Source organism: Leopardus geoffroyi, chromosome A3 (genome assembly GCF_018350155.1).
Source record: "Leopardus geoffroyi isolate Oge1 chromosome A3, O.geoffroyi_Oge1_pat1.0, whole genome shotgun sequence".
In the NCBI taxonomy this organism is placed as follows: Eukaryota; Metazoa; Chordata; class Mammalia; order Carnivora; family Felidae; genus Leopardus; species Leopardus geoffroyi.
Window position 1 is genome coordinate 58,799,871 of NC_059336.1, and position 14,882 is coordinate 58,814,752.

General features: G+C 39.2%; 1 protein-coding gene and 1 non-coding gene across 3 annotated transcripts in view; both read left to right on the forward strand.

The window, feature by feature from the left end:
* RNF149 (ring finger protein 149) overlaps positions 1-12,182 on the forward strand; it is a 29,533-nt gene extending 17,351 nt beyond the window's left edge. Inside the window, exons 4-7 of one of the 2 annotated variants that reach the window (XM_045445673.1) lie at positions 1,531-1,613; positions 3,771-3,867; positions 7,191-7,389; positions 10,967-12,182. In XM_045445673.1, coding sequence (XP_045301629.1) covers positions 1,531-1,613; positions 3,771-3,867; positions 7,191-7,389; positions 10,967-11,010 — 423 coding nt within the window. In that variant the 3' untranslated portion in view covers positions 11,011-12,182. The remainder of the gene's footprint in view (positions 1-1,530; positions 1,614-3,770; positions 3,868-7,190; positions 7,390-10,966) is intronic. The other variant, XM_045445675.1, reaches the window with a different exon arrangement.
* A 1,300-nt stretch (positions 12,183-13,482) lies between these two features.
* On the forward strand, positions 13,483-13,597 carry LOC123581788. Its single transcript, XR_006704017.1, has one exon. It is a non-coding gene; the product is annotated as a small nucleolar RNA SNORD89 (small nucleolar RNA).
* The last annotated feature ends 1,285 nt before the right edge of the window (positions 13,598-14,882 follow it).

A 14,882-nucleotide genomic window follows, 5' to 3' on the forward strand; every position in this document is an offset into this window, starting at 1 on the left:
TGTGTAAGCTGGCAAACCATTAGGGGCTTTAAAAATTATTTCATTATGGGGCACCTGGCTAGCCCAGTCAGTTGGCTAAGCGTCTGACTCTTGATTTTGGCTCAGGTCATGATCCCAATGTTCGTAAGATTGAGCCCCACATTGGGCTCTACACTGACAGCATGAAGCCCGCTCGGGATTCTTTCTCCCTCTTTTCTCTGCCCTTTCCTTGTGCGCATGCTCTCTTCTCATAAAATAAATAAATAAACTTAAAATAAATTATTTCATTACTTTTGCGTGGCATATGATAAAACAAGTGATAATATTTACTTTAGTGGTACCATACCATTTTAAATGTTAAGAAATTTTCATATAATCTTTGATAATAATAATCAGTTTTTACTGCTTGCTTGCTAGCAAGTGATACACATGGCTCAGTGTATTTTTAAATAATTACATAAGGACAGGGTAGCCATGTTCCCATACAATCCACTTGCTAAAGTTGCAGCTACATGCAGACACTGGTTGTAATTTCTGAATCTATCCCGGAACCAAAGAGAGTCTCATTGGCCTGTCTTGGGTCAGATAACCACTCTGGCCATGCCTGCTTTGGTTGATTAGTTGAGGCCAGGTAGTTTAATATGGGGGGTACCCAGGGAAACGGGGGAAAAGCTGATACCACCAAAAAGGTCTGTGATTCATAGATTCTTAGAAGTGGAAATTTTGTCACAAGACTTTTCCTCTCCAGCACATTTTATTTCTTTTTGCCTTTGTTAATTTGATGGATGAAGAACAGTAATTGAGGGGTGCTTGGGTGGCTCAGTCAATTAAGCGTCTGACTTTGGTTCAGGTCATGATCTAATGGTTCATGAGTTCAAGCCCCATGTCAGGCTCTGTGCTGACAGCTCAGAGCCTGGAACCTACTTCGAATTCTGTGTCTCCCTCTCTCTCGCTGCCCCTCCCCTGCTCACACTCTGCCTCTCTCTCTCTCAAAAATAAATAAACACCAAAAAAATTAAAAAGAAAAAAAAAAGAAAAACAGTAATTGACTTTAATCTGTGATTCTTTTATCACTAGTGAGGTGAACATTTTCAGATATTTAGCCATTTGTGTTTCTCATTTACAAGTTCAAACCATGTTCTTTAGCAAATTCTAGTGAATTTTTGTTAGTTTTTAATGATTCTAGAAATGAGTATCTTATTGGATTTTAATCCTCTTTATAAGTTTTACATTTGAAAAATAACTTACCATTGTAAAGCAAGCATGTGCATTTATTTCCATAACCTTTAAAACGTGAACATTAAAGACACATGAACACTCCCCTAGTAGCTAAAAACTGTTGGTGTCTGATTAGGTAGACAATGACATTTTTTCCTTTTCAGGCAGCTTCTGTAAAAAATCTCTGGACAGTGGGGAAAAGATTGTGTTTAGTTTCCGGCTGCACCCCTGTAGTATAGAATTGGTCATTGTTTTAGCCAGGACGTGGTGAGTTTTACTAAGCATAGACCGTGTAGCAAGGATGTAGTGAACTCTTTTCTTTCCTCTTTACAGGGAGTCGATGTTGATGCAGAAAACTGTGCGGTGTGTATTGAGAATTTTAAAGTGAAGGATGTTATCAGAATTCTGCCATGCAAGTACGTCCTTGTTACTTCCTGAGACGCTGCAAACTACCCACTATGTTTCAGGTTTCCGACAAAAGTGTTAACGTTTTTTTTTATGATGTAAGGATCTTGCTATCATGTGATGATCTTGTGATCGTCTCATCTTTTAGGAAGGAAGCTGGAGCCTTCGAGGCTCCTGGATTTGGATTATATTGCCTTCAAATTGCTTAGGACGCTTCAGGTCCTAAGACAGACCCATTACGTATCTTTGATTGGCTTCTAGTCTAAAGCAGGGCTTCATTAGGAACCTGGGAATCCCATCCCACATTTAGCCATGCAAGATATGCTGTGTCGGAGTAAGGAGACTGAAGCATGACTGGTGAAGGACCCCAAGGGGGGCGGCCAGGAATAGTTAGCAGAGAGTCGATCGGGGAGGGCAGTGGTCTGCTATTATTTGCACGCTGGGGTGTAGGGCTTTAGGTAGGTTCTGCCAAATAAATATTTCTTGCTTTAGGTATACTAGGGGCTTTGCTTTAGCAATGGGAAGTCAAGCTTTCCTTTTTTTTTTTTTTTTTAATTAAATAATGGGATACTTTATTGATAACCATTTAGAAGAATGGCTGTTACCAGAAAGATGTACAAAATGACAATATACTTTAGAGTCTGATCAGTTTTAATTATACTTCTCACCTATTGGAGAAATAGGTCAGAAGTTAATATGTAATTATGGTTTGCTTTGTGTTTACAAAGTACTTCAGTATTTATGTATAAGTACTCTATAGTAGATTAAGTTCTCAGTAATTCTGTAGAGAAAACAAATAAATATCAGAATAACAAAAGTTTCCAGAATAAAGATCGCTAACTTCAGTCTGCAGGCTTTTATATGAGGTTGGTGTGGTGGGCACTTAATGTATTGGGTCAGTATGTCCTGTAGAAAGTTATTAAAATCAGAAAGGATTTTTACCATAGGATGCTTTAGGGCCAGTCTTTCTGACTTAAAAATAATGCTTGGGATACAGCACAAGTGAGCGGCCTGAGGCTCACTTCCTTTGTGACACCAGATCTGTCCTGATAGCTGAGCTGGGTTTCATACTTGACCCTCACAAGCAGACATGTTGCATGTGCACATTTCCTGGTCTCCTGATCTGGGGTTTTTACTTGTTTCTCCCCATTTTCTCCCATGCTATATTTAACAAATTTCACAATAAAGCCAACATGTTTCCTTTGTGTTTCTGTAAAAATCATTCCATTGGGTCAGTCAGCTTCAGTTTCAATTTGAGGATGGAAAGGACAGAAGACAAGCTGGGCTAGACTGTATTCTGTAATTAAGTTCTTTTATCTTTAACTGCGCTGTCAGACTTCTGTATGAAGAAGAGGTCTTCAAACAACAGCATTAATAGTGATAACAGTTGCTCAGTATTTCCTGTGCCCAGCACGGTTGTAAGCACACTGCATGTCGGCTGCTGAGAACAGCCTGGGGTGTAGATACAGAGAGGTTGAACAGCTGGTTCAGACTACCAGCATCACGTCACACAGTGGGCACTGGAGCCATGGGTACTGTACCCATTCTCCTGATTCTGTATCTTCACCATGTATAGAAGACAGATTCACCAGGTAGGAGGCAAAGGGAGCCAACTAAGACAAATCAGTAAAAGAAAATACGTAGGCAATTTTTCTTTTTTTCTCTTTTTGATTCTGAAAGTGATCATTTTAGAAAAACATGGAGTATACAAAAACACGGTTAAGACAGAAATTAAGTGCTTTCTTTTAAGCCTACAGTCTAAGATGATCTGTTTATATTTTGCTGTATTTCCGTTTGATTCATTTCATGAACTTCTATAAGATACTCTGAGTTCAGGATAAATTTATTGCTATTGGTTTACTTATGCCACATTTATTCCCAAAAGGCTTTTAAGTAAGTTACAGGGGCACATAAAAATATAGCCTAGCATGAAGCAAAAATAAACCGTGCTGTTTTTGTGGAGTGAAGGGAAAATTTCCCTGTAAGTTCCAGATTCTGTTTAACACGGGAAATAGAATAGATAATGACATAGAATAAGTGAATAGACTAGAATGTTGATTTGAAGTTGTTTAACTTGTTCTGAGAAGGTGAGTTAGTAGAATGTGTTGTTTCCTTAATAAGATATAAACATTTATTTTAAAACATTAACACATACTTAATTTTTTTAGGCATATTTTTCATAGAATATGCATTGACCCATGGCTTTTGGATCACCGCACGTGTCCAATGTGTAAACTTGATGTCATCAAAGCCCTGGGATATTGGGTTTGTTACATTTTTGTTTATATTCAATCTCTGCCCCGGTTCTTCCTGAGTGATGCGATTTCATAACTGACCAGAGGCAAGAGGAACGGATTAAGTGCTCCTTCTGACATGTTTGTGGTTCTCTGAAGAAATTTTCCTCGTGATTAAAAATGCATTTTTAAGACATCCCAAAAAATTAATGAACTGCTACCTTTGCGGTTATAGACTAATACGGCCAGATGCTTCCCCCCAGAGAGTTTGTAATTGCTTAGAGCAATGAGCTTTGGTATGCTGCCCTGCAGAATATATATATGCTCATCAGTGTCATATAAACAAGAATTATAAAGTTTGAAATGAAAGGAGCCTCCTACATTTTCTGGCTCAAGGCACACATGTTACATATGAGGAAACTGAAGCCAACACTCCTTGACACAAGGCCTCAGATTCCTGGCTTTCGAAACCAAATCCTGCTGGGGAAATTGGTCCCATGTGGAATTTGCTCTGTCAGTTTGTGGTACTCAGGTGGTCGTAGGACCTTCCTCAGAAAACAGAGACATGAGGGCAGAGTGAAAGGGGGTGCTTCATCGTAGCCAGCCATGTGCTGAGGGCCTTATGTGCATTATTACATGCAGTCCTCAAGGCCGCTCTAAGAGGTAAGTACTATTTCTCTAATTAGGAACTTGAGCTTAGAGAAGCCAAGTAGCTTGCTTAGGTCACACAGCTAGTTACTGGGGAATCAGCTTTCAGACACCAGCTTGCTTAATTCTTGGGTATAAGCTTTTAACCAGTAGTCCCGCCCAAAAGGGGAGACATAGGGGGAAAAAAAACAGATTTCTCTAGATTGCTGTATTTTTAATTATTTTTAGAGTCTTCGTATAATGTATTAATGTCTTAAAATATTCTTGATTGTTAAACAGTAAATAATTTTGAAATACTGATCTCTGGAAGAAGTCATTTAAGTATCAAATAAACTTCTTGTATTGCTAAACATTTTTTTTTTTAGAAAACTTTATAGTGTTTATGGTAGAGCTAGAGACCACAAGGAGGTTTTTCATGCACCTTACAGCCATAATAGTCCTCGAGGTACCCTGTCATCTTCTAGCTTAGTGCGCCTTGGAAAGATAGTTGAGAGCCTGCTGCCTTAATTACTACTGTAATTTTATGTGAATTATATTTTTCAATGTGAGTCCCAGAATGCCCTCACCATAGGTACACAGAAAGAGAGCGGGGGGGGGGGGGAGGGTTGGTCAGCATTCAAGACCTGTCTTATTGAAAGATAACTTCACCCGCTTTAATGTCTAGAAATTTTGTCTTTCCTCTAGAATTTCTATAGTTTATAGTTTTTAATAATGATGGCTCTACTTAGCAGGGCATAACATGCTTTCTTAGTGAACTTGAAACTTAGTGAACTGAGCCTGTAGCTCAGACAAGAGAGTGCACCTTCCTAGGATTTTAACCAATACAATACAGGGAGCTTGACAGATGTTTTTCTTGGCAAAGGTTTCCTTTTTCCTCTTTTCCTTCCTGTCTGGCCCCATACTGTCAGTGCAGAGCCCGACACGGGCCTCATCCTCGCAAACCATGAGATCATGACCCAAGCCAAAATCAAGTCAGATGCTCAACCGGGTGAACCACTCAGGTGCCCCCTAAAAGTTTTTATAAAGATATTTCGCTAAACTTAGCACTGAGACTTTAATCGTTGTGAGTTTTGTTTTGGGAAATATATCTACGTATGTATATTTGTTAAAATGTTAATTTCAGAAAGCTTGAGTATGTCCTCAGAAAGTAATTTTTTTTTGAAGAACAGAAACCTATAGTAAGAGATTAACTTGTCTTGCCCTTAGTTTTTACTTTTTGGATGAATGTGCCGTTTTCTTTAAACCCTGTGGCCCGTCCTGCATTGGGTTTCGTAGGTATGACACTCTCATATGGTAATGACTGGTAAGAGAGCTGCTGTCAGTCCTTCACATGGACTTGGGAGGTGGTCCTTTCATTTGCAGTTGTAACCTCCTGGATGGGCCATTTGTCGCTCTTGTTTTCATTCATTCAGCAAGCATGTATCAAAGGAGCACTCTTTCAGGTGCTAGATCGAAACTTGGGGAGACAAAGACAAGTGAGACGCAGCCCTTCTGCCTGTGGGCTCTTGGGGGTTTCACTTTCTGGACTTTGGGGGCCAGGGGACACACCCGTGCACAGTGCAGCAGAGGATGTATGTTTGAAGTGCTGAGGAGCATGGAGGAAGGAGGAATTTACTCCACCAGGTGGAGTGGGGAGATAAGAAGGTGGTATTTTAAGAGGGGAGTCTGAGCCTGGTGTTAAAGAGTTTGTCTGACCAATCACTATATTGCAGATAGGGGTATGACCGTGTGGGCTTTGAGACTGGCAGGTAGTCCAGTTTGTCAGGCACTTCAGTAACTATCTGGGAAAACAGATAAGGGTGGGCTGGGTGGGAGTTTGGACTTTCTAGCAACTCAGTAGGATTTGTGGTTTGCTGTGTCGGGAGTCTCAGTTACCAGTGAGGAGGAGTCTGTGTGCTGTGTTGTTCAGGAGGGCGGTTCTAGAACCCTGTGGAGTGGCAGTGGGAGCAGCGTGCCAGCCGTGCCCTTGACCCCGAGAGCCCGGTGAGGGAGGTACAACAAACACCATGTTCTCACGTAAAGCCCAGGCTCACAGTAAACGCAAAAGCCACCGCTCATTTACCAGGTGACCTAGTGGTTTCCACTCTCACAACATGGCGTGACTCTGGTATTAATCAGAAAGGTATCTGGATTAGCCTCCATGTAAGACCAGGATGTCACTTTCATGGTCCTGTTCTTTAAAGCAGCGCACGGGAGAGTTGAAGGTAGACTGAGAGCCAATAGACACTGTCCTCAGGGAGCCACAACTGATTGTTTTTAAGTGAACTAAATGCAGTCTGAAGCCCTCTGTTTTCAGATACTGTGTTCTTCCCCCAAACCCTGGTGCCTGCAGTAAGACAGTACGACAGTTAGAGGCAGTAATCCGAGCTCACGGCCACAGCCAGGCTGATTCACACCCTCTGTCCAGGAAGCAGGGAAAATGCATCTGTGACAAAGCTTCACTTACTGTCAATAAAGAATTTAAAGGTGGCATTGCTTACGTCAAGGCGGGAAATGGTTTTTAAAATAAATACCGTTTAGGTCTTAGAAAGCTGCTTATTGAGAAGTAATTAATTTTCTGATGTTGCTAAATAAAGAAGACATTAATGTTCTTGCCTGATTCTGTGTATAAAAATAATCCGTATGGATTATGCCTGATCATTAGGAGATGATAGATAAGCTTTGAGTGTGTTATCCAGACAAGGTATTTTCTTTTCTTCTCTCAAGGGAGAGGTGGAGGATGTGCAGGAGATGCCCGCTCCAGAATCTACCCCTGGGAGTGTTTTGGCTGCAAATTTGAGTATTACTCTACAAGAGGAGGACAGAAGTGAGGGGAACAATTTACCGTCCTCTTCCACTAGTGAGTCTGCACTGCAGTGTGATGCCGGCTTTAAAGAAGATGCAGGTGAAGACACAGCCTTACTAGGTAAGTGCCTTCCAGGTTATAAAACAATGTTGCTAGCAGTTAGGGAACAAAATGAAAAAATACATAAAATGCAGAAAAACATAAAGGAAAAATAGAAACTGTGATCCCACACCTGGAAATACCATTTTAACATTTTGATAAATAGCTTTCCAGATGTTTTTCTGTGTTTAATCACCTATCATTTATGTGCTGTTGGGTAACCTGTTTTTCTCTTAATGTGTGCAGCTCTTTTCTGTATCAATAGGTGCATGATTCTGTGTGGCTGCATAGTATTACAGTTTGGATTCACTGTAATTTTTTTAAACCGCACCCTTTTGGCGACTTTAACACTCAGAAATCGCTGTGTAGGGGCACCTGGTGGCTCAGTCAGTTAAGCATCTGACTCTTTTTTTTGTTTTGTTTTAATGTTTGTTTATTTTTGAGAGAGACAGATCCAGCCCCACATCGGTCTCTGCACTGACAGTGCAGAATCTCTCTTGGGAATCTCTCTCTCTTCCTCAAAATAAATAAATAAACATTGTTTAAAAAGTAAAAAAAAAAAAAAAGAATTTATTATGCATATACCCTCACCACTTAGATGTCTGATTATTTCTTGTCATTCTGAGAGAGGAGACAGAGTGAATTGCATTTTTTTTAATTACTAATGAGGTGACCTTCTTTTCATATTTGTTGGTCATTTTTACTCTTTCGGGAGTTGCCTGTTTCATCCTTATTTTTCTCTGGAGAAACTAATTTTTTCATGTTGCTTCTAAGAGTTCTTTGATCTTTGTCATATGTATGACATATATTTCTCCCCCAGTTTGTCTATCCTTTGGTTGGTATATTTTGCTAGTAGAAACGTTTAATTTTTCTCTAGTCCCAACATATGTTCATGATTCTGCCTTTGATAGCATACTAACTTGGGAAGGTCTTCCTTATCTCAGGATTATAAATATATTAACCCATATTTTGCTAATATTTGTGGTTTTGTATTTTACATTTAAATTTTTAATCCACATAGCTTAACGGAAGCTTTAACCTATTTTTCCCCAAAATGTTTAACCAGTTGTCCCAATATTTAGTGAATTATAATCATTTTAATGAATAATAATTATATATGTTTTGATATTGGCAAGGCAAATTCTTTCACCTTTATTCATTTAAAAACATCCCTGGACTATTCTGCATTTTTCTAAAAAATTGAAATTACTCTGCCGAGTGAAAATTTTTATTATAATCGAATTTATTTTAACTGGGAAGAATTGATGCTTCCAATTTTGAATTTTTCCATATGGGAAGAGGAAGCATATCTTCCCAAATCAGCAAAACTCAAACTGAATCAGTTTTATGTTTGGCTATGAAGCAAAAATAAACAAATACTAGAACTTAGGTTTTAAACCAGTAGCCAAGGAAGAAGAGCACACTGTGGAAGAAAAGGAAAAACCCATTTCCGAGCATTGGAATGCAGAAAGGACATTCTCCCAGCCAGCTCCCTGGTTGCCTGCTGGGATGGAACCACCTTTAGAATCCATCCCGTCCAGTTGAGCCCAAGTGCGTGCCAGTGTCATTTTTGCCATTGCCTTCAGTCTCCAGAAAAAAAACTAACTTTCCTTTCTCTAGTACTTGACCACCCTTGAGATAGTTAAAGGCCGATAAAGACTCACCCTAAGCGTCCCCCACGTTTTCCTGCACTCTTGTTACCTGCCGTGCATTGGTCTGTCAGCATCTCCTCTCCCCTCTTAGAAGTAGGATATTATCATTTGAAATAGTGCATAGTGTAGACTACAAGTGCAAGTATACAACAAAAACAAGAAAAGATCAAATCCAAATGCAAGTTAATTAGGAAAATGCAAATTGAAATAGCAGTGAGATATCACTTTCCAGTGTTCAAACGAGAAAAAAATTCAAAAGACAGCTAACATTTATTGCTGGCTGGGATGCAAGAAATGGGCATTTCCATACATTGTGCTATAAATGTAAATTGTTATGGCCTTTTTAAAAAAAATTTTTTTTAAACATTTATTCATTTTTGAGAGACAGAGCATGAGCCAGGGAAGGGGCAGAGAGAGGGAGACACAGAATCTGAAGCAGGCTCCAGGCTCTGAGCTGTCAGCACAGAGCCCAACGTGGGGCTTGAACTCACGAACTGCGAGATCATGGCCTGAGCCAAAGTCGGACACAACCAACTGAGCCACCCAGGCGCCCCCTGGCCTTTTTGAATAGCCATGTAACAACGTCTATTAAATTAAAAATACATAGTCTTTGAAGCTGATATTTCATCCTTGGAAATGTATTCTATACAAATAAAATCACCCCTACACACACACACACCCACACACACACACACACACACACAAAGAAATAGTGCATAAAAATAAAAGTGGAAAAAGAAGCTAGGTTATAAAACAACAGGATGTTAGATACATTCTGAAGAAGCTGGGCCCACTCCCCACACCTGCCTTTTGTGTGTGTGTTTGCTTTCTTCTTTTTTGTTTTTTGTTTTTGTCCTTGTTTATTTTTAATTTCCAAGTATTTGTTCACGAGTGAATTGACAGGTAAATTTAAATGTTCATGTTCTTTCCACCTTATCATTGTACCAATATAATTTGAGAAATATTAAATTGGAGAAATCTATTCTTTTTTTTAAAAAAAAGTTGAGAGAGAGAGAGGACATGCATGCACACAGGGAAGGGGCAGAGAAAAAGGGAGAGAGAGAGAAAGAGAATCCGAAGCAGAGCCCAACACAGGACTCAAACTCCTGAACCATGAGATCATGACCTGGGCCAAGAGTTGGACGCTTAAGCGACTGAGCCACCCAGGTACTCCCAAGAAATCAGTTCTTTTAAGCAGACACTAGTACTTCCAGAATAAAATGTGGCTTCACTTAAAGTTGAGAAAACATTTACTAGGCTCTTCGGAGCAACTAGAAATAAAATGTGGAACTTACTAATGATAGACTACTCGCTAGAGACTGTTTCCCTGGTGAGTACTCCTTCTGCTGTCCAGTTGACCTTCTTGGCTCTGACTGTAGGTGAGTTGAAGTATTTGATTCTGTATTTAAGGAAGTACTCTATTCCTGTAAGAAACCTTCTGACTTTGAGCCACCAGTTCCTTTTCCAAGATAGTTTAATGTCTCTGTGCCCATGTTTCATCATCTGTAAAATGAGCATGATAACATCCTAATGCTTACCTCACAGAGTCACATATATAACACAGGAAATGCTCTCTGTTGTTTTTGTGGGCAGTGACACCACCACCATCATCATCAGATGTCGTCATAGCTGTCTGGTTTACTTTTGAAAACATACACTAGTTCACCAACTAAAAGACTGCATCCTTTTTTTAATAGCACCATGTTGATTAAAAGTAACATTGGTTAAGCTAATGTGAGAAAACTTCTCACACTCTGTGTGAGGAAGATGTTTGTATATTTTTTTTGCTCTCTGGAATGAGTTGCCAATTTTACATGTAGGTTTTATGTAAATTTTTTTGTAATTTGTTGCTTGAATTATAGTCTCCAAATGAGTCACAGTGCTTCTGTAATTGAAGTTTAGAATATGCTAAGTGGCTGACATTGGCTTTTGTTGCTTCATTGTAGAAATGGGCAGGAGCGACCTTGAACATGGAAGGCCCGTCTCCTAGCACACATCCTGGTGACCGAGTCATGGACAGAGCATTGACTTCAATTAAAGGACTTTTTTTTTTTTTTTTTTTTTACTTCAGCACATAGTTTGTATATTTGAAAATAATGTACATTCTTTTACCTTTCAGGTTCTGATTTGATACACAAAGGGCTAAGATATTTTATTCTTAAAGAGATGTTTTGATTAGTCTTAATATATTTATCTACTAAAATATATCATTTATGATAAACAGTATGTTGTTTTGGACTATTACAGAGGAGACCACGAGGAAGGCCCTCTAAAGGGGGTGGCAGGGGGAGGTTTTTCTGAATACTACTAGACTAGCTACCACGGTACTGTACAAATAGGATTTTGTTTCTCAAGGATGGCTTTAGACTGAGCAACTGAATTTAGACTAGTGGAAGTGGAATTGTATAATTCACTTCAGTTATTGATCACGAGTTTTCCTTGGAGGAAAGGCTTTTCTAGAACATTAAACTTATAAATGAGATCTGAGAAATCTACAGCTTTCTCAAACCTCCGTGTTATTATATAGACTTTGAAACCTACGAACACCTTTTCGTTGTTCTCTCTTTGGAATTATAGGAGAAGCGTTAGATGACTTTAGGATTTGCATTTTCCCTTTTTAATCCCTAATTGCTTGTGATACCTTAAAGGAGAGGGAAATTTGTCCATTTTTTCTACAAATGAAAAGCTAAGATCCTTCATCACACATGAGCAGTAAGTTCTTCATTGCCTTAAGAAAATCGAGCAGGCAGAGTTTTTTGTAAATGATGACTGTATTAGTTCCAACTACAATTTAATCTTTACAATTAAAAGGATGGAGAACTTTGTTTCTGTTACAAAGTAAGCAGTTTTCTTGATTGATTTAAAGATCATGATCTTGTGTAATCATCTATCCTTTTTAATCTTGGCTGTTCTCACTTGTAGGTTGAAAGCGGCAGGTGAATGTCAAGCTTTTGGAGACTGCACTCTTAAATTTTATAAAATTATTAAGTAAAAACGCACACTTTCTGCTCTCCTCTTCCTTCTTGGAGGTGGAAGTTGAGGAGGGTGAGGGAGAGTTATTTTTTTAAAACTTGAAACTGTTGTCCTTTGTTGCTTCTAAGCTAGTTGTGTGTATCTTTATTTTGTGAGTAAAAATAAAGGTCTGTTTGGAGTTTTAAAAAATGTAAGGAATTCATTCTTAACAGCTGCATCTAAGTTTTGTATGGCTCTGTTTTCTTTTTTTTCCTTCAAACTATGTGTTGCCCTTGGATTTTAGCCACTCATAGTGAAACATTTGGTGAGTAAACAGTTTTGCTGGTGTAAATTCTGTGGCCAGATTCAACTTGAGGAGCTACTGAAGTAGAAGAGTTGACTGACTTTGAGCTCTCACTGACAGCTTCAAAGTAGGTTTCCGTAATAGCCATTATCTTTGTGGTTCATTGCAAATAGGAAAGTATGTCCTTGATTCTGTACCAAGTAGGTTTTTTGCTGTTTGTATTTTAAGATACATACTTGGGAGACATGCTTTAATTAATAATTCTTTCCAGTATCCAATGAAGCAGACTTTTAAAAAGAATACCATGACAGATCAAGCTAAATTGTTTGATAATTACATAAGTATGATTTCTTCATTAGCAGCTATCAGATACAGCTTTCCATAATTCAAACGTTTGAACACTAAACTGCAAATTCAAGAGATGGGAAGAACTGTAGTGGTCTGGTCTCATCTGCAGAAACATGTCTTTAAAAATAATTTTTTTTGTTTATTTTTGAGAGAGAGGCAGAGCATGAATGGGGGAGGGGCAGAGAGAGGGAGACACAGAATCCGAAGCAGGTTCAAGGCTCTGAGCTATCAGCAGCTCAAACCCACAGAGTAGTGAGATTCTGACCTGAGCCAAAGTCGCTTAACCGACTGAGCCACTCAGGCACCCCTGGAAACATGTCTTTAATAGCAGAGAAAGGAATTACCAAGAAAAAATAGAGAACTGCAACACTTTGAAAGCTTCCTTTGATAGGCTTTTTTTTAGATATAAATATGATAGAAAAGGGTCAAATATTAGCAGAATGTTTGCTGAGACATGAAATTGATAAAATGCTACTCGGAATATGGGAATGTAATGAAGAAAGGGTAAACCAGAGAGATTTGGTTTAAGGTTAGTCATATTATTTATGGCAGTAATCATGTTCCCACTAACAGTTGTCATAAAAGCCATTTGTTCACAATTACTGTAGAAAGTTGTTTTTTTTTTAACTTTGAAAGTCCCAGGCAGCATGTGAAAGAAGCAGTTTGACCATGAATGTGAAGCACTGTTGTCAGCCGCCTGCCCAGGTGCTACTTCTGGGTTTCCCGCTAGAACACCACAAAGGGCAGGAGGAGATGTGCAAAAACAGGGCACCTTGGACAGGTAAACTTTCTCACATGCTGAAGTCTGGGGGATCTTGAATATAAAAAGCCTCTCCTGAGAGTTTGTCTCCTGCAGTCACTGAGGAGTGATGACAGTAAAAGGCCGAATTGCAGTGTGCCCATCAGCAGTTTGCTCTCTGTGGGGCACACGATGACAAAATCTCCAGGAGCGAATCACTGGTCTGACCTCAGTAACCTCAGGATTGAAGCTTTGTACTTGGGCAGGCTTTCTCAGAGGGGTCCGCTTTTCCCAAAGAGAGCTGATATTTTTAAAAGAAAAAATAATCAGTGAATTGAAGGCATTGGATCTTAAATTGAGTACTTGCTGCATCAGGGACTGCTAGAATCAGAAACAGAAATAGGCCTTCAAGAACAGGTGTGTTCCCACTGGGATGAAATACCCAGTGTAACCAAATTCCCCAAGAGGATAGCTTAATTGGCAAGTTTCTTCTTTTGAGCACAGTAAAGTTTATTTGCTCAGTGAAGGCTGAGCTTAAATCAGTATGTGTATGTTATTAACGAGAACCTGAGGTAATTACACGTTTGGTCAAAAGCAGTCTCTTTGAGCTCAGCATAACCCAGTTTGTGATTTACAAAGCACAGGATGCTGGCCTGAACCAAAGTTTGAGTCTTATATATAACATACGCTGTGCTTCTGTGATGCAACAACCAATTAGAAAAGCCACCTACGCCTTTCCCAGTTAATTTCGCTTTTGAAGTTTTAAAAACATTTCATTTTAAAAGATACTAACGTAATTCTTATAGAAGTGAAATTTCTACAGTGTAATCAGCCATTTAGCTAGATTTGCCTTTATTCTAACAGCAAAGTAGAAGTTGTAAATTGAAAAAGGTATATGGATCACATTAATTCAATCCATTTTTTTGAAGAGGTGTAAGCTTGTATATTATGGGCTAATGAGAAACCTGAGAACACCAGCACTTTCGTGGGGCTTGGCTGCATAGGTATTGGATCCCAGGACTGTGTTTTTAGAAGCATTTTAGGGATGGATTTCCTGATCAGAACAGTAGTGATTGCATAAAAACGACAGACTAGATATAAAGTGAAACCAACAAAATGTCTTAGTACCTAGATAGAGTGTGCAAGAATTTTATTTTTTTTTATTTATTTTTCTTAATTTTTTTTCTTCAACGTTTATTCATTTTTGGGACAGAGAGAGACAGAGCATGAACGGGGGAGGGGCAGAGAGAGAGGGAGACACAGAATCAGAAACAGGCTCCAGGCTCTGAGCCATCAGCCCAGAGCCTGACGCGGGGCTCGAACTCACGGACCGCGAGATCGTGACCTGGCTGAAGTCGGACGCTTAACCGACTGCGTCACCCAGGCGCCCCAAGAATTTTAAAGAATATGTAAAAATATCCATTAGTTTTCCAGATATCCTTAAAATGCTAAAGTGCTGCCCTTCAAAATATTTAAAATAAGCGCGTGAGCCATCGCTTTCCATGAGAATCATTACAAG